The 16,285-nt window shown below is 34.0% G+C and overlaps 2 protein-coding genes across 3 annotated transcripts; one reads left to right on the top strand and one right to left on the bottom strand.

The window, feature by feature from the left end:
• Positions 1 to 303: 303 nt before the first annotated feature.
• On the bottom strand, positions 304 to 6,558 carry LOC108197311 (la protein 1). Its single transcript, XM_017364923.2, has 10 exons — positions 6,397 to 6,558; positions 6,217 to 6,295; positions 5,524 to 5,673; positions 5,243 to 5,385; positions 3,793 to 3,941; positions 3,452 to 3,547; positions 2,951 to 3,368; positions 1,339 to 1,486; positions 865 to 943; positions 304 to 678 (listed from the first exon to the last, which is right to left on the bottom strand). The coding sequence occupies exons 1-10, from the start codon at positions 6,445 to 6,447 to the stop codon at positions 576 to 578; spliced, it is 1,416 nt and encodes a 471-aa protein (XP_017220412.1). The 5' UTR covers positions 6,448 to 6,558; the 3' UTR covers positions 304 to 575.
• A 3,651-nt stretch (positions 6,559 to 10,209) lies between these two features.
• LOC108205367 (uncharacterized) lies at positions 10,210 to 16,161 on the top strand. 2 transcript variants are annotated; one of them, XM_017375306.2, is made up of 7 exons: positions 10,210 to 10,429; positions 14,423 to 14,465; positions 14,547 to 14,639; positions 14,721 to 14,783; positions 14,960 to 15,055; positions 15,140 to 15,217; positions 15,406 to 15,753. In XM_017375306.2, exons 1-7 carry the CDS (start codon positions 10,314 to 10,316, stop codon positions 15,505 to 15,507), a joined length of 591 nt encoding a protein of 196 aa, XP_017230795.1. In that variant the 5' UTR covers positions 10,210 to 10,313; the 3' UTR covers positions 15,508 to 15,753. The 2 variants fall into 2 exon arrangements, with proteins under 2 accessions (XP_017230795.1, XP_017230796.1); XM_017375307.2 differs by lacking the exon at positions 15,406 to 15,753 and adding an exon at positions 15,831 to 16,161 and having other exon boundaries at positions 10,214 to 10,429.
• Positions 16,162 to 16,285: the final 124 nt, after the last annotated feature.

Here is a 16,285-nt window from a genome sequence, read left to right as displayed (position 1 = left end):
TTATAAGAGTCTACATCGAATCTCTGTCCCTGTCCCAAAGCGTAATTAAACCCTGACGAAGAAGGTATCAGATTTTCAAACAATTCCAGGTTATTCCTTGAGCCTCCCCAAAATAATCTAGTAATATCTACGATGTGACTTTGGAGGATTCATGTATATCATGAAACAACGCACTTCTTTCTTTGAGCATCTCCGCTAAATGTACCTTGCAGACTGGTAAAAAATTAAAAAATTCTTATTTTTTCTTTCATCCGATGTCAAAAATTACCGTATTTATTCGCATTCACTTAAAGCACCAACCAGTATAAACTAGCAATACTTCCATAAACCAAACTTGCAATATTTTGAGCTAAAAGAAAAGGAATGCAATGTTCTTAGCACTCATATCTAATTCAAATTTATAATTTTCTTAACACATTTAGTTTGCTAACAGGGTACACTAGGGGACATTTCCGAAGCCTTTCTGCATAAAGTAAAGCCGATCTCTAAGGAAACCAGGTGACTATTGGACAAAACTGTGATGTGTCGGGCAACACTGGCACTTGAACAGTTGACTACTGCCGAGTCAAGTTTGCTCAGACTTTCTGTGCTTTGTTTGGGCGATTCGAATAGTCACTATCCCTTGTACGTGAGTGTTTTCCATATGATTGTCTCCCGCCTCTATTGGACTTTCCACCCCTAAAAAAGAACAAATTTTTTGAGCATTTTCCTTTTTGCATACTAAGCACTTTTCTAGAACGTGAAATTTAATTAGAATGCAAGTTCATCTCTTCATAAATTTGATAAAGTCTACCAAGTAGATTACAATAATAAAAGGAACATAGACAGACTGAAGATGGGCAATAGGCGAATAACATATCATACCTTCCACGATTGTCCATCCTATCCTTGTATTTCTCCTGATTACCCCGAAGTAAATCCCAGTACGTTTTTTCAGCCTCGCCTAAAAGGATATATTGCTTCAGTTAATATTTAAAATTCAAAATGGAGCATTTAGTGATATATATACACAATCATAACACTGAGAGAAATCTAAACAAACTGGCATGAGATAGTAATTAATAAAGTTAGTGGAAGCAAGGAAGAAACTAAATCAACTCCATGAAGCAGGCTAGACTAGATCATTTTTACTATAGGCTATACAGAGCTCTTCCCTGAACTATCAACTCTTATACTTGACCCGATAACAAAAATCCTGCAATCAACTGTTTTATTGGCCATCTTAATCATTCTCATCAAGTACACGTAATAGATAAATACAACTTGCACCAAAATTTCAACTAAAACATGAATAGAGAAGTTTAAAACATTGTAGATAAGGTTGAAATTGCTGCCTACCAGTTACAGGATCTAATGTAGCAATATAGTTTTTCACCATCAAACCACCTTCTTCAGAAAGTACGGCAGCCGCACGCGCTTTCTGCGCTGCTTCTGCTTCTTCGAACCTGATGTATCCCGACTCAGCTCCCATTGTGAAATCAATGAACTGCAGGGAACAAAAACATGCATTAGATATCATAATATAATTTCAATAATAGCTGTAGCAATTATCTTAAACAATACTATATGATTTCGTTAAATATTTTCAAAAACTCCAACTATACAGTGATACAACACCTTGGTTTATCTACATTATTAGAAGCAGCACTTCTTAATTTGCATAATTACTACTTACGCTTTCCTTAGATGACAAATTAAAAAAAATGCTTTTCTCAAAAAAAAATTAACTATTTCAAGACCACCATCACAGTGAAGAGAAACTGAAGAAAAGTAACTTAATACACATAACAAGATAGGGTAGAATTCATGACGAGACACATGAACCTAAGTATTACAGAACAGTTATGACAAAATTAATATTTGGAAAAGATCAAATTGTAATGAGTAATTAGTTTAAGTGTTCACTTATAGTCTATTACTGCCTCTGTTTTTAAATAATAGAGGTTTGACTTTATGCACACACTTTAGGAGCATTCACAACATAGTTAAAATTATTATTATTAAAATGTCGTTTTTGTGAATAAAAAATAGAAATAAAACTTCTACTCATAATTTTAAAAAATAAAAAATAAATAGCAAGTCATCTCTTACTTTTTGTCGCTCAATGTACTATTAGGGCAACCTACTTAGTCGCTTGAAGTTCTAGAAATTGAATTTGATTGTATTAGTTTATAGTGTAGACTCGTCACAATACACAGTCATCGTTCATCTTAATTGCTCCAAGTTAATATGAACTATCATTTCAAAGCTGTTTCTCTCCTCTTGAATCTTTAAACCCCCTGTTCTACCTCTCCATCTAATGTCAGACCTTTCAAAAACCTGTCCTGCATTGCCGAACTGTCAAATGAGCTTAGAATAGGGTTCACAGCAAGTGTGATATACAACAAAATAAACATAGCTTATCTATACGTGCATAGGTACCATACTTGCATCTCAAAGGCACTAAAACTGACAAATGGATGACACTGAACCATTCGCATATCCTAAATAAACTGTTTTAAACAGCCAATTATTAGAGTAATTCATAAGTAGGTTTCCCTAACATACACTGCAATAACCCTTGCTCTTAGAATAAAAATAAACAAGTAAAAGAAATTTCCACCAAAGTGTATACTTAAGTACTGTTTAAAGCTTGTTTAAGGCATTTTAAGCCTATCTAATCCATATAAAGTAGGCCGACCCTGACCATGATTAGAAAGGAGAAATGCAATACTAACACAAAATCTCAAACTATTTAATTAAAAAATTGTGGCTTATGTTAACAGATGTAATAATCACATGCTATATTCTGCTTCTACTTGATTTATAGTTCCTAACTTCCTATTAACACGAAACCATTCACTTTGTAATTTAGATAACAATATAATTTACAGACAGCAAGAGCAGTATAAGTAAAACGTATCCAGAATTGTGCCCCGTAAAAAGAGCAAGAGAGACCCCATAACTTTACCTTAACAAAGCCAAACTTTTGAAAGACCTTTTTAAGATCTTCGCGCAGAACAACATCCTTGTTGTCCTTGTAAATTGTAGCAGCTGAGTTGCCCTCTGCCCCTGCTTTAGCTTCCTCTTTTTGAATAGGAATTTCAATAGATTCCTTTCCATGTTCAGTTTGATCAACTTCCAGCGGTGGTTCTTCACATATATCTTCACTCTTGGTCAAAACATTCTCTTCAGTGCTTTCTTCCTTGACTTTAACATCTTTGGATTTCTCGTCAGTCTGCTCAGGCTCAGCTTTAAATGAATCTTGTTCTGCATTTACCTTAGAAAGGTCACTCTCACTTGCTGGTTCACTAGGTCCACCATTTACTGCAGAATCACCACTCAACTTGCTCTTCAGTGTAAATGCAACGATTAAGCCTTTGGGATAACTTTAACACACAAAAAACACAAAGCAGTTCAGCAAAAAAAAAATCCAGCAAAATGAACATGGTCGAATCAAATTATCACTTACTTTCCTTCATTAGGATTTTTTTTACGATTCAAGTCGTTTTTCGGACGAGAACTTTCAGCTTCTTCTAGCTTTTCTCGCTCCATATCAAATTCTTTCCTGAGACATTGGATACATCAGAACATAACTAACTATCAATATAGTTAACTGCAAACAGTATACAACATAACTAACTATTCAGTTAAGTTATCTGCAAAATTTAGTAAATTATCTAATCAATATAGGTAAGTAAATTATCTAAAAATATGACACCCCCCATCCAGAAACAAGGTCGCCTTAAGTAGCATAACAAGTAACATCATATAAACTTTAGTTTGCCATATAATCAGTTAATCACTGCTTACTTTGGTATAAGTTCCAATTTGGCGCCTGCATATACCAGACTCTGCTTCAAAATGTCTGTGGCTTCTTCCTCGGTTGAGAACTCAACCAGAGCAGTGCCACAGAGCTGCCTGCTGTCTGAAACATGACGAGGCAACCTCACACTATTAACCTGGAACATACAACAGAAATGTGCAAGGTAATTAATGGCCACGTACAATGCATTATACAAATCACCACAAAGCGTCCTTTCTATTCTTTCATATTATAATGTTCTCGAACACTAAAATCAAACCACTGAAGCATGTATCCAAAAGAATTCTCAACTTATCATCTTAATGATCAACAACACAACAAATTACACAAAACAGGAAACTAGCATATAAAATATAGAATAGTAGTAAAGTAAGCATAGCTAGAAAATACATCAAATGTGAAAACAAGAGCATATTACATTGACACATAACCTTTATCATGTGTAGGGGATGTTAATTATTCAACTACTTGGGAATGCCCGATTCCCCGGCAACCTCAGAGCTTATCTAACATAGGCTTAATCCGACTTTAGAATATGTCTTAACGACTTAACATTTTAAAGCTATTACTTTAAGATTCGCTTTTAAGTTTTACCTGAATTTCTTAAGACTTCACTAAACATTACTTGTCTCATATCTAGAGTGTTACAGATGAGACTGGAGAATATCAAAGCATTTTTAAGATATTTAGTTTGATACAATATAACACTTTCTACTATACTATACTCCCTCCGTCCTGCCATGAAGTTTACGTACACTGTTTGCACGCATTTTGAGGCTCTCGTAAAGTATAGTTCTATAATGTATTTCTAAATTTTTCTTTTTTTGAATAAAAGTTTAAACTTCAAACTTTGTTTCAGGAATTTTTTAAACAAAAATATATAATGTAAGTATATTTTATAGGAGCCTTAAAATGCGCGTCAAAAAGTAACGTAAAGAACCTGGTGGGACAGAGAGAGTAATATATTAACCACCACAACTACAGGATATCTTTCCTTCTGGTATGAAATCAGAACTATGATACTGAAACAAGAGATTTGAAATGCAAAATTTTACACTAGAAAAAGAGACAATAACAATAAAGAGATAATATTCTTTCCTTAAACTCGGATGTTTATTCTAAAAAAAAAAACAATATCCATCACATCTCACATTCATATTTTTACATATAATCAATTTACTTATATATATCCAACTTTGACGCACCTATGGACAAATAATTATCCTCTATCTTTTTAAACACGGAATTTTTCATAGAAATGACAATTCTATATAGTGGCAATCAAAAATTCCCACCAAAAGGAAACTAAATTAAAAAAAAAACTGTAGTGGTAAGTTTTATAGATTAGTCAGTCAAACAGTACAGTACCTAGTTAGAGTTTAGAGCAAGCAATGAAAGCATTCAGCACACAGGTGCAAATAAGAAAGAACCCAATACCTTGGCGAGCTGAGAAAAGTAGGATTCCACATCTTCACGCTTTACGTTGTACTCCAACGGAGATGCAGCAATTGTCTTAGCATCTAATTGTTCAATAATCTCCTCTGGCTTTGGTAATTCAATTGTCCTGCCAACTCTCTTACCTAAAGTGCAATAAAAGAAAAAAGTTGACCTTTTAGTTCAATTTACTTTCTGAACGATATGGAATCTGACAAACACCATGCAAAATTTCCGGAATTTGTAATGAGCTAAAGTGTAAAAATGGTACAAAAAACACTCACCATCTTCAGAAATCTTAAGAAAAGAAGAACTCCTTAATGTTTCAGCAACAGCCTTCACTGTGTCTTCAGATACATCTTCTTCCTTTACATCTCCCAGACCCAAATGACTTCTCATCCTAGAGAATGAGCAAATCAAAGCCAAGCTAACAACTAGAAATTTTAGTTAAGAGAAACCAATTTAATTGCTCAATTATTTGCATTGACACAACTCGGTTTTTTTAGATATCCAAAAAAAATCACGTCATCTGTTCTTTTTGTCTAAAAACTTTCCCTGTTATATCTTCGGTTAGCTTTAAGAATATTAATAAATTTATGATACAAGCAGTGATCTTGAGAACTTTATATCTTCTCAAAATTGCATAAAATATGAACACCATAACCGTGTAGTGGTCTCATAACTAGACTCCTTCAACTAAAAGCACGATCATTATAGTTTCTTCTCTGACAAAACTTCATAAAATAATTATACCTCTTTCCCAACCCCCTATCCCTTTTCGTAACTATTTCAAATAAATAAAAAAAAAAAAACCCAAATACGCAGAGGTTCATTTCAACAACCACTCTCCACAGGACTTGCCATAATCAACATTATTCGAATAATTACACCAAAAAACTAATTCAATCAATTAAGTACATTAGCCAAAACATACATAACCAGACACATAACAAGTGAGGCAGTAAAAGAAAGGATACAACCATCTTGGCTTTCGCTAACAGTTTTCGAAAGAAACCCATCTCTGGGAAGATTACTATCACTGAAGTAGAACTCAACCTGCACCCAAAATTAATCAAACAAGTGTTAATATAGCAAAAACTGAACCAATAATTAACCGAATTAAAAATCAACTGAATAAAAAGAACGATAAAATAAACCTGTCTGATGACTTTGGCCGAAGTTTCAGAGTCCAAAGCAGCAGTCGCCATTGTTGCACTTAGTGTAGAAGTGACAAGGAAAAACAAAGGGGTTTAGGGTTTTGCTGAAGAGAGGCGTAAATATATCAACTAGTCTCTCTATCTTCACAGTTTCACAGATGTCCAATTGTTTTTACTCCCGTTGTCCAAAATTTTATATTAAAATATGTTTTAATTTAGTTGATTATTTAAATAATGAATTAGGACCATCAAGTTTATATATATTTCGTGACACATAAATTTAGTATTTGATACACGAACACGAATACATAATCAAGTTTTAATTTTTTGGGTATACGACAGGGTATGAGATGTATAGAATATATAAGTGGTAGATACAATTCAAAATCCAGTATTCAATTTTTATAACATGTATTTTATATAAAATATACAATTTTTTTATTTTCAAAATATAATTGATTTGTGAATCTGTGATGTGTACAAGAGAGTCAAAAAGTCTTTTAACTAGTGATTATGTAATAAAAAACACATGCACTCATCAAAGTATCAAACCGTAGAGAGTTTAGGATTAGAGTGAAGACTGACCGCCGCATCTCTCATCAAATCGAATCAAGAATCAACTTGGGGAAGAAAATCTTGACAATTGAATTCAAATGATGATGTATGAATCACTAATATAATTCATTAAATGTTCAATTTGCCCAACATATTTTTTGTCTTTAATATTAGTTTTAATTTGTTAGATTTTGTTTCATAGTTGCTCGATTTCATCAAATCTTGTATTCTTTAGTATTTATTGGATTCTTCGTTATTTATCTTCGATTTTTGTTTAGTCAATTGGTTTCTTCTTGTGATTCCTTAGTAATATGAATCTTTAAACGAAGATGAGATGGATAAAAATGAGAATGAAGACACGAGACTAACAACAGAAAATTATGTGAAACTAGTAGATGATACGAACAAGGGTATGAAAAGAAAATGGTCAAAAACATGGGACACATTTGACCACTTCGCAAGTGTTAGAGGTGTGTCAGATACAGCCAAGTGCAAGCAATGTAATCATACAATCGCATATAAATTTGTTAAAGCATCAAAAATCTGTGTGAAGACTCCCGATATTAGACGGATGCTTTTTTCTAAGAGCCAAGGATCCATGTTCATGAATAATGGAGCGCTTGATCCCAAGATTTTCAGAGATGTGATAATCGGTGACGTGGTAAGACACAATCTACCTCTTTCATTTGTTGAATGTGAAAGTATTAGAGAGGTCTTTTATATGCAAATACGAGAACTACTTTAGTGAGTAGACTAGTTTCAATGGAGTGACTGGATACTTGTTTATCCTTGCGGGTGGAGCGGTATTTTGAAAGTCAACTAGACATATTATTTCGGTCTACTTTTAAGACTGAGTTGTGTGTATTGGATGTCACGGGGTTGGAAACTTAATGGTTACATGGAGTTATGTCAATGTTACCAGTAGTAAGTTGACCACTGCCGATAATTTCTGTTCATTGTGATAGTCGTACAACTATTGACAAGATCAGAAGTGCCAAGTATAATGCAAAAACAAATAGACACGTCCAAGTTAAAACTAAGTCTACAAAGGGTTTGGTGTCTGATCAGACTATAGCTATAAAGTTCATTGGAACTCAAGATAATACAGCTGATCCACTGATTAAAAGACTTGAGCATGATGTTGTCCTTAAGTCGAGATTGGGGATGAGCCTGATAAACCATAGTGGTTCATCTAAAGCAGGAGCCTAATACACATGAGAGGAAATCCCTCAAAGTGTATTCAAATGGTAATGACAAGCTGTAGCGGTGAATCGACAATACCTTTGCTACATAGATTGATGCTCACATATCTGAGTCCATCCCTTGTAAACTTAAAAGGTGTTGTTACTGCTAGTATAGCAAGCGTTGTAGAACTCTCAATAGGATCAAGTTATTATATGAGATGATAGCAGCGCATATCCAAAAATGCCCAACTAACCGATGTAATTATGTGGTCGCAATTAGAGGAAAGAGTTATTCCTTGAAGCATTCGACGAACGGGATCGAGACATGATCACAATGTTTCAAAGCCGTAGACTGGCACCATAACCTTTGACTTGTATTCGTCTATGGAGTGTGGTTACACCCAACGGATAAAGATTCAAGATGAAACAATCGATCTGTATCTGATAGTCACCGAAATAGGAGACTTAGGAGGGTTCAAATCAGGAAAGGGTACTGATTTTGAGAAATAAGTCATTATGAGGAGTGATATACATTTCTGTACGGATTTAGGGGGAATTGTTAGAAAAATTGAGATTGTAGGGGATAATTATATTATGCTCCTGATGATATTTCTGAAATCTAATAATTGGAGATTGTTCCTTGTAATGAAGACTTAATTTCTCATGTTTGGATCTAAGGGTTTTTCTTAATGTAAATCATAAAGAAATTGAGTTAAAGTGGGGAACTTGAAAGAATTTGAAATGAGTAAATGTGGCTTGTCTCACATTAAAATAATAAAAAAGGTAAATAAGCTTTATTAAATATCATGTGGAAGGATAATGTACAACTACTAAGACATGTAAGACATGTGAGGTTGTATGTCTGTACGGCGTTGCTGTGTATATCATGCGCTCACAAGCGCGCGCGTGTATGTGTGTGTGTTTGTGTATATTAGCATGAGTTACTACATTGGGTTATACGGTACCAAACGAGACTAGTGCTAGTTTGACACCTAAACATATATCAATATCAATAATAAAAATCTTAAAAGTGATCGAGTTAATACAGTTTATGTTAAAATTATACAAATATAAAAAAGGACCTAGTTAGACAAAATAAAACTTAAATAAAAAAATTAATAGTTACACATAACACAGAAGTCCTTTTTTCCTGCAAACTCTAAAAAAAAAAAACAATAATAAAATCGGATTGTCTATCATGTGCCCTCAGTGCACAGGTTAAGCTGTAATAAATGTCTCCAACTACTCTCTCTCTCTCCTGCTTTTCCAATGCACTACTCTCTCCCTTTCCAATATTTAATTGTTGTGTTTTCTTCTTCAACCACATACTTTATTATTTTTACATAATATTATTCAAAAAATATTATTTATAAATTATATACAAGTTAAAATTTTATTAAATACTAACTATATATTTACTTTTGATTTATATTTCAAAATTTTATATTCATAACAAAATGTAATTTATTATAAAAAATGTCAAACATAAAACAAATTTTTTATCAAATTCTACGTGACAACTTTTAATTAATTTCGTCCCACAAATAATAACGAGCCCCCCCCCTGCATATACACTAATTTTCTAATTAAAATCACCTTCTAACTATTTTTTTTATTAAATATCAAATTGGATGATTTTAATTAAAAAATTAGTGTGTATGCACGGGGGCTCGTTATTATTTGTGGGACGAAATTAATTAAAAGTTGTCACATAAAATTTGATAAAAAATTTGTTTTATGTTTGACATTTTTTATAATAAATTACATTTTATTATGAATATAAAATTTTGAAAGATAAATCAAAAGTAAATATATAGTTAGTATTTAATAAAATTTAATTCGTATATAATTTATAAATAATATTTTTTTGAATATAATATATAAAAAGAGTAAAATATGTGGTTGAAGAAAAAAACACAATAAGAAAAACTTAATTAATGAAATATCGGAAAGAGAGAGCAGTGCATTGGAAAATCAGGAGAGAGAGTAGCTGGAGATCCATTTATTACCGCTTAACCAGTGCCCTAGGGCACAGGGTAGACAACCCGTAATAAAATAAGGAAATAAAAATAGTATGGAGGGAATTTACACAACAATGTGACACAGCGAGTCAAGAATACCAAAGTAAGCACCATATCATAACAGCCAAGGCGAGTAAAGAAGAAGATTAGTGGGACGATGTCGTTTTGCTTCTCTTCCACGACCCTGTTCCGCTGCAAACCCACACATGAAAATACTACGAGTTGTCGTTTCAGAGCTGCTTCTGATGTTCCTGATTTCCTGTCTGCTAATTGGTAGCCTCTCTCTATTTATATTCTTTTGCCTTTATGTTCTAATATTTCTTTAATCAAGATTTGTGCTAGTTAAACAATATGATTTGTTTTAGGCTTAAAGTAGGATGAATGATAGTACTTGTAGTTGCCATATTTATGCCAAATGTTTTCACCCCTTTTGTCAGATTATCGTGTTTGAGCGTGACGACTATTGTTTTGCACTAATTATAGATTTTTCGAGTGCTGAACAATTGTTTTCACCGTCCTGTCTTCTCATTACAGTGTAACCTGTATTTACATATTGGGTCATGGTCCCCGGCAGTCGTATGCCAGGGACCTTTTGATTGGCATATCAGTTTCAGGCCGTCGGATGAATATCCAGCGGTTAGGATTATAACAAAATTTTAATATGTCCCGCGCTTTTAACCGCTGGACGGGTACAGCGGCCAGAAACTGATATGCCAGTTAAAAGGTCCCTGGCAGACCAGGACCCTAACATATTAGCTTAGATATAGTGGGATTTGGTGAGTAATAACTTACATATGCGGACAGCAAGTTGGCCTATTGTATTGTTTACCGCGAAATGTAATTTCTAAAACATTAAATCTTTGAGCCTTGAGTTGAGGGTTTAGTTCATAGCAAAAAATAAAAATCCTGATTTACTAGTGTTTGCTTCCTGTAAAAAATCTTTGCATGTTATTAATAGTACTAGCAGCTTAGGTAGCCGATTTCCAATAATTAATTTAATTGAAAACGTAAGAAAACAAAACCATCCACCATGACAGGAGGAGAAATTGATGTGATTGTAGGATCAGAGAGCGAGGCAGCCCAACGAGGTATGGTTCAGGTAATTGATTCTTTGTTTTTGCTGCCTGGGAGCAGTGGGGGAAAGAAAGAAAGAAACAGGTTGTGGTCGAAAGTAAGTGATGATGTATACAAAAGAAATTGTAGATCTTGTGCCGGGACCATTCTGAATGGTAGATTAGAATCCCGAGTATAAGTGGAACCCTCGTTTAAGCAATATGATAAGTCTTTAGCACAAGAAGTTAGGTGCAGTCATAAGACTCAGGAGCACTGTTCCTGGAAAAACCTGGTTATCTGGTAGGGCCAGCTAATCCCTCAGGCCTCAATACAGATAACACTCTGCAAGGTCATGTGGGGAAATGGTCTGCAGTGGTCAGGAACACTGCAGAAGAAGTGGTTTATGCAAAAAACAGAGAATCCTAGAATCCCATCCATCACTATGACAGACGAAGGGCCTTGTGAAGGGAGTCCAGTTAGCTTGTGGATAGAGACTTACTAAGCTAAGGTTAAACTGATTCTCTAAATGTGGCGAGTTTTCTGAATTCTGAAACATGGAAGCATGATTCCTACTTGGCAAGGGCACCACATGTAAGCAAACTGAGTAAGATGCTAGCTTTAATGAAGAATTCATACGCCATCATGTGTACATGGAAACTAAGTAGTGCATGTTGCTTTAGCAGCAAATATTTATAATGTAGAATCTATTGATATGATTTTGATGCAAATTCAAGGAAGTATGGAAAAACATATTCAAGAAGGCAGAAGAAGGTTCCAGAAAATATCAAGTTCATGATTAATTAATGAAGGAGTCATAAGGTCCAAGTAAATTAGTCAAACAAGTCAAGAAGTAGAAGTTTGAAGGTTCCTTGAACTGAATAGTTTGAATGTTATTCAGCTAGAATGTTCCAAAGAGAGCTATAAATTCTTGTACTCGGTTTTTTTGAGGCAGATTGGAATGAATTAAGTTTTATTACTTTTCTTGGGTGCGAGACCTGAGTTCTATTACTTTCTTGGGTGTGAGGCCTAAGTAATCTAGGTGTGAGGCCTACTTTAGTCTCCCTTCTATCCCATAAAATCAGTTCATTATTACTCACTATTCCAGTATTACTTGTTTTGTATTAAAGCTCAAAGCGCTGAATATACAGATCCTGCATCAGATTTCTAGTTCTTTGTCTGAGGATGTTACGAAAATTGTATTTTGTGATACAAGTGGCAAACTGTATTTCAGGGTTTAATATTCCACAATTTTCAACTAAATTGGAGAAGAGAGGGAGGGAGGGGGGGTAAGCTGTCCCCTACATCAACCCTACTTGCCTTGCAAAATAATAAGATAAATAATAATTCGAGTTGCTGTAAGTATTGCAGTATGCCGACTCGAATGAACGTCTGCTCTTAACAGAAACTAACTTCAGATTCCCATGATTTTTAATGAGAGCCTTTTTAAGATGAAGTTCTAAATTTAAGCTCCGTCACTCAGACTTGCCAATATTGGCTTCATACCTGTGTCTATAAGAACATAACATAGGTAATTTGATTTGGATTCTTTATTTTAAACCCGGACACTTCACCTTGCAGTAAAAAAAATCTAGATAAAAATCATTTATATAGCAAGCTCATGGGAGTTTGATTCTATATTTGCCGTTCAATTTAAATATGAATTAAGCACATGTAATTAAGTCCATACGATTTTTTGGCAGTAGGCGCTACTCTCTATGATGTACTATGAAATATAATTATATAAAGTTCTGCGTGTTAAACTCTTACGGTCAATCCCCATGAACTGTGTCTTTTTCTTATCCATATCCAAGAATCTGATACTCTTCAAACTAAGATATGCTATGAATTACTATATACTTGGGTGTGTTTATGTGTGTTTTTATCTGCTAGTGACTGCTATCATAATATGTATATCATTGATGATGCAATTTTGCATTTCCAAAGATGCAAGTTTGATGTTTTAGGCCAATTTCAATAGACTCATGATGAATATATATTATAATCAACGATTTACCATTGTTGCTGAGTATGGAATTTTTATCACAATGTAACTTTGGGCAGCGATTTAAAATGAAGAAAAATCTTCACAGCCACTGGACTATCTTGTTGTTCTCAAGTTCTAAACATGAGAACTATAAATACTGATAAAATGACAATGGACCTTAATCTGCAAATGTGATTGCAAAATATATATATATATAATGGTCACAAATTGTATTAGTAGTTTGAAGTGAGCTGATGCAGTCACTGGTAGCATTCTTCTCAGGTTTCACCTTTCAGTGAAACTTGTGCTTATTAGATCAGTGTATTAAAGGTTTATGCAGAACTGATAGATTTTGTTTCTTTCATAGTGTTTACACTTTTTAGATGATGCTTAAGCAGATAACTTAGCGCTCTAATCAGGCCTAGCTGCCTAAGTGAATGAAAAAGTACATGTGAACATGTGATAGAGGTGATATCATCCATCAAGGAGGATATATATTTATCTTCTATAAATTGCCGGGATGATGGTGAAATGTCCCTTACCATCTTTAGTGAAGGAACTGAGATACATCAAGCTGACCACATATTGCAGGGTATTGTAAAAGATTAAGTTTTGATTGCTAAGGATCATACCAAGCCATAACACAAGGACAATTTCAAGTGGTTTGAAGAGGCTGCTGATGCTGTTTCTAGCACCTTCACACCAGCATTACCCAACTTTTCTTAAATACCAGCTTTATACCCTTGTGATGCATGGTTTCTAAATTGTTATAATATATGTACATAATGGTTTATAATTACTAGTTTCGTATATGTGTTATTTGGATAGAAAAAGGTCAGTATATTATAATATTTCTTAATTTTAATAATTTGATTGCAACATCACAACTAAGTTGGAGTGAATGTGGACTTTTTGATGTCATACTTTTTTATATTTTGCATGTTTTTTTTTTACTTTTTTTTTTAAATTTGATATAGTTTTAAATTTGGTTTTTAGTTACAAACTTACACTCCAGTATGTCATTAAAGTCAGATAAATAATTAGTAATTTCTGAAATATATCACTTACCCCCTCTCCTCTCTGGTCCAAGCAAAAAATTTTGGACCGGACCTCATACTTTTTCGGTGTATATTAGTATATACATTTAAACTTTTACGAGCTGTGATCATCTTTACAGAATATGAGTCTCTGCTGTTTGCTGACATACTAACCTAGAAACATTTCTTCAGGCTTGAATCTCGCAGAAAGAGGCCATTTGGTCCAAGATTAAGTGTAAACTCTCTTACTATCTGGTTTATTATATTCACTTTTGTATAGTATGGTATTTTAGTTTACTATTACTTTTCTATATAGTTTAGTGCAGAAGAAGCTGTTGGGCATCAGCTAGATGCCCTGATGTTCAATGATCAACCTCGACAAGATTATGGGATTGAAGTCATGTATAGGGTATAATTATATTGACTTGTTCGATACTCCTGTGGTTGTTTTATATCCTTAAGTAGTTTATGAACCTATGTGCAATGTCAGTTTGCAGGTTTCGATCCATTCGAAAGATCTACCTATTTTGGACCCTTTTTTGATTTGGGACAGGTCAGTAACTGTATAATGCCCAATAGTCATGTTTATCTATATATTTAAGGTCTTGTTGAAGTTTCATCTTCAAACTGACTAGTAAGAAGTAAGAACAGTTGCCTCATTGTAATATTCAGGAGTTTGTATGCCCTTGTAATCTTGTATCTTCTAACGGCTTCATTCTATGACTCCAGTTTGAACGATTTAGACGAATATTTCATCATTCGAAGTACCGAGTATTGCTTGGTCACAGAGAGAGAAAGATCTTAAGTAGTTTGCAGGTTGAGGAGGTAATTGAAGAGGTTCAACTATACTTGTGACTAGGAGCATTAAATGTTTTTTCTAATGCATCAAAATAAATATGGTGATTTCAGAATCTATACAAGCAGCGGGTATGGATACTAGGAGCTCGGCCTGAGGAAGAGGAAACATTTCAGTTTACTATGGTTCAGGTTATTAATTCCCCAGCTCTTCTGTGTACAATTGAACCTGTTTACTGGTAAAAGTATTTATCCCTCAACTGTGAAAAGTATACTTTGGGAACATGCATCCCATGGGACTAACCCTTTTTGAATGATCATTCTTTTTTTGTGATCATATTTGTTGCTATTAGGAAGAATAATTTATGGTAATGAAACAGAATGATTGTGGAGAATTCGTGACAGAAGATAGGGTAAGAAAAAATCAAAAACAACAAAGGAGGGATTGGGAGATAGATCAGCTTCGATGTCTTGCTCAATAGGCTTACGCTTACCCATGAGCAGATGCTGATTCTTGTCACCTTCTAAGGAGGGCCTTCTGTTCCATTGCAGAGTCTACATTGCTATAGTCTATAAACTAATTAAACATTCCTTACTACCCTTTATAATTTTATATATATAGATACTATTCTTTCAATAATGAATCACATTGTATTTTACATTTAATTTGCTGTTGAATATATACCCTAATGTGGACATGGTACTAAGAGATTTATGTGTGCTTTGATCATTAATTTGTTTTTGCCAAGTATCCTCATCTTCACTACGATGAAAGCGTTAATTGTCGTGCCATTTCCGGTTGCAGAGAATTGGCAGTTGTTGGGATGGTTATTGGCTTACAGAATCTGTGCTTCATGATGGTGATGGCTTTACTGGTGCTGTGGCCTACTGAAGTATCCTTCATGAAACACATAGATTTATTTGTATATTTCATGCTTGTGTAAAAAGTTTAAACCTATTGCGTACTAGCAGTAGTTACTTGTATATGGCTGGTTCACACTCCGATTCTCACTTGACTGTTTCTTCTGGTCTTGTAGAGGTGGATGACCTATGTAAATATACGTTCGTGTCTACATTTGAACTACATTTAGGACAAAGATTACAATATATTGAAAACTCATTTTATTTTATGAAAATAGTGAATGTATAGAAAACATCAACTGAAGCATTACCGGATATGTAACAGGCTACAACAGTTTTGTTTTCAGTATGCTACATTTTTTCAAATGAATTAGATTCGTAAGTATAGAGGGGTGGGGA

The sequence above is a fragment of the Daucus carota genome, chromosome 1 (assembly GCF_001625215.2).
Source record: "Daucus carota subsp. sativus chromosome 1, DH1 v3.0, whole genome shotgun sequence".
NCBI lineage: Eukaryota > Viridiplantae > Streptophyta > Magnoliopsida > Apiales > Apiaceae > Daucus > Daucus carota.
Note: the sequence above shows the minus strand (reverse complement) of the source record. Positions and strands in the feature narration are given on the sequence as shown.

Excerpts from the sequence above, each read along its gene's own strand:
- LOC108197311 (XM_017364923.2), bottom strand. The coding sequence starts at position 6,447 with ATGGCGACTGCTGCTTTGGACTCTGAAACTTCGGCCAAAGTCATCAGA. Across the intron at positions 3,548-3,792 it reads AAATTGGAACTTATACCAAA|GAAAGAATTTGATATGGAGC; the intron begins GTAAGCAGTGAT and ends CCAATGTCTCAG. Across the intron at positions 679-864 it reads AGGATGGACAATCGTGGAAG|GGGTGGAAAGTCCAATAGAG; the intron begins GTATGATATGTT and ends GTTCTTTTTTAG.
- LOC108205367 (XM_017375306.2), top strand. The coding sequence starts at position 10,314 with ATGTCGTTTTGCTTCTCTTCCACGACCCTGTTCCGCTGCAAACCCACA. Across the intron at positions 14,784-14,959 it reads CCTTTTTTGATTTGGGACAG|TTTGAACGATTTAGACGAAT; the intron begins GTCAGTAACTGT and ends CTATGACTCCAG. Across the intron at positions 15,218-15,405 it reads TTCAGTTTACTATGGTTCAG|AATGATTGTGGAGAATTCGT; the intron begins GTTATTAATTCC and ends GTAATGAAACAG.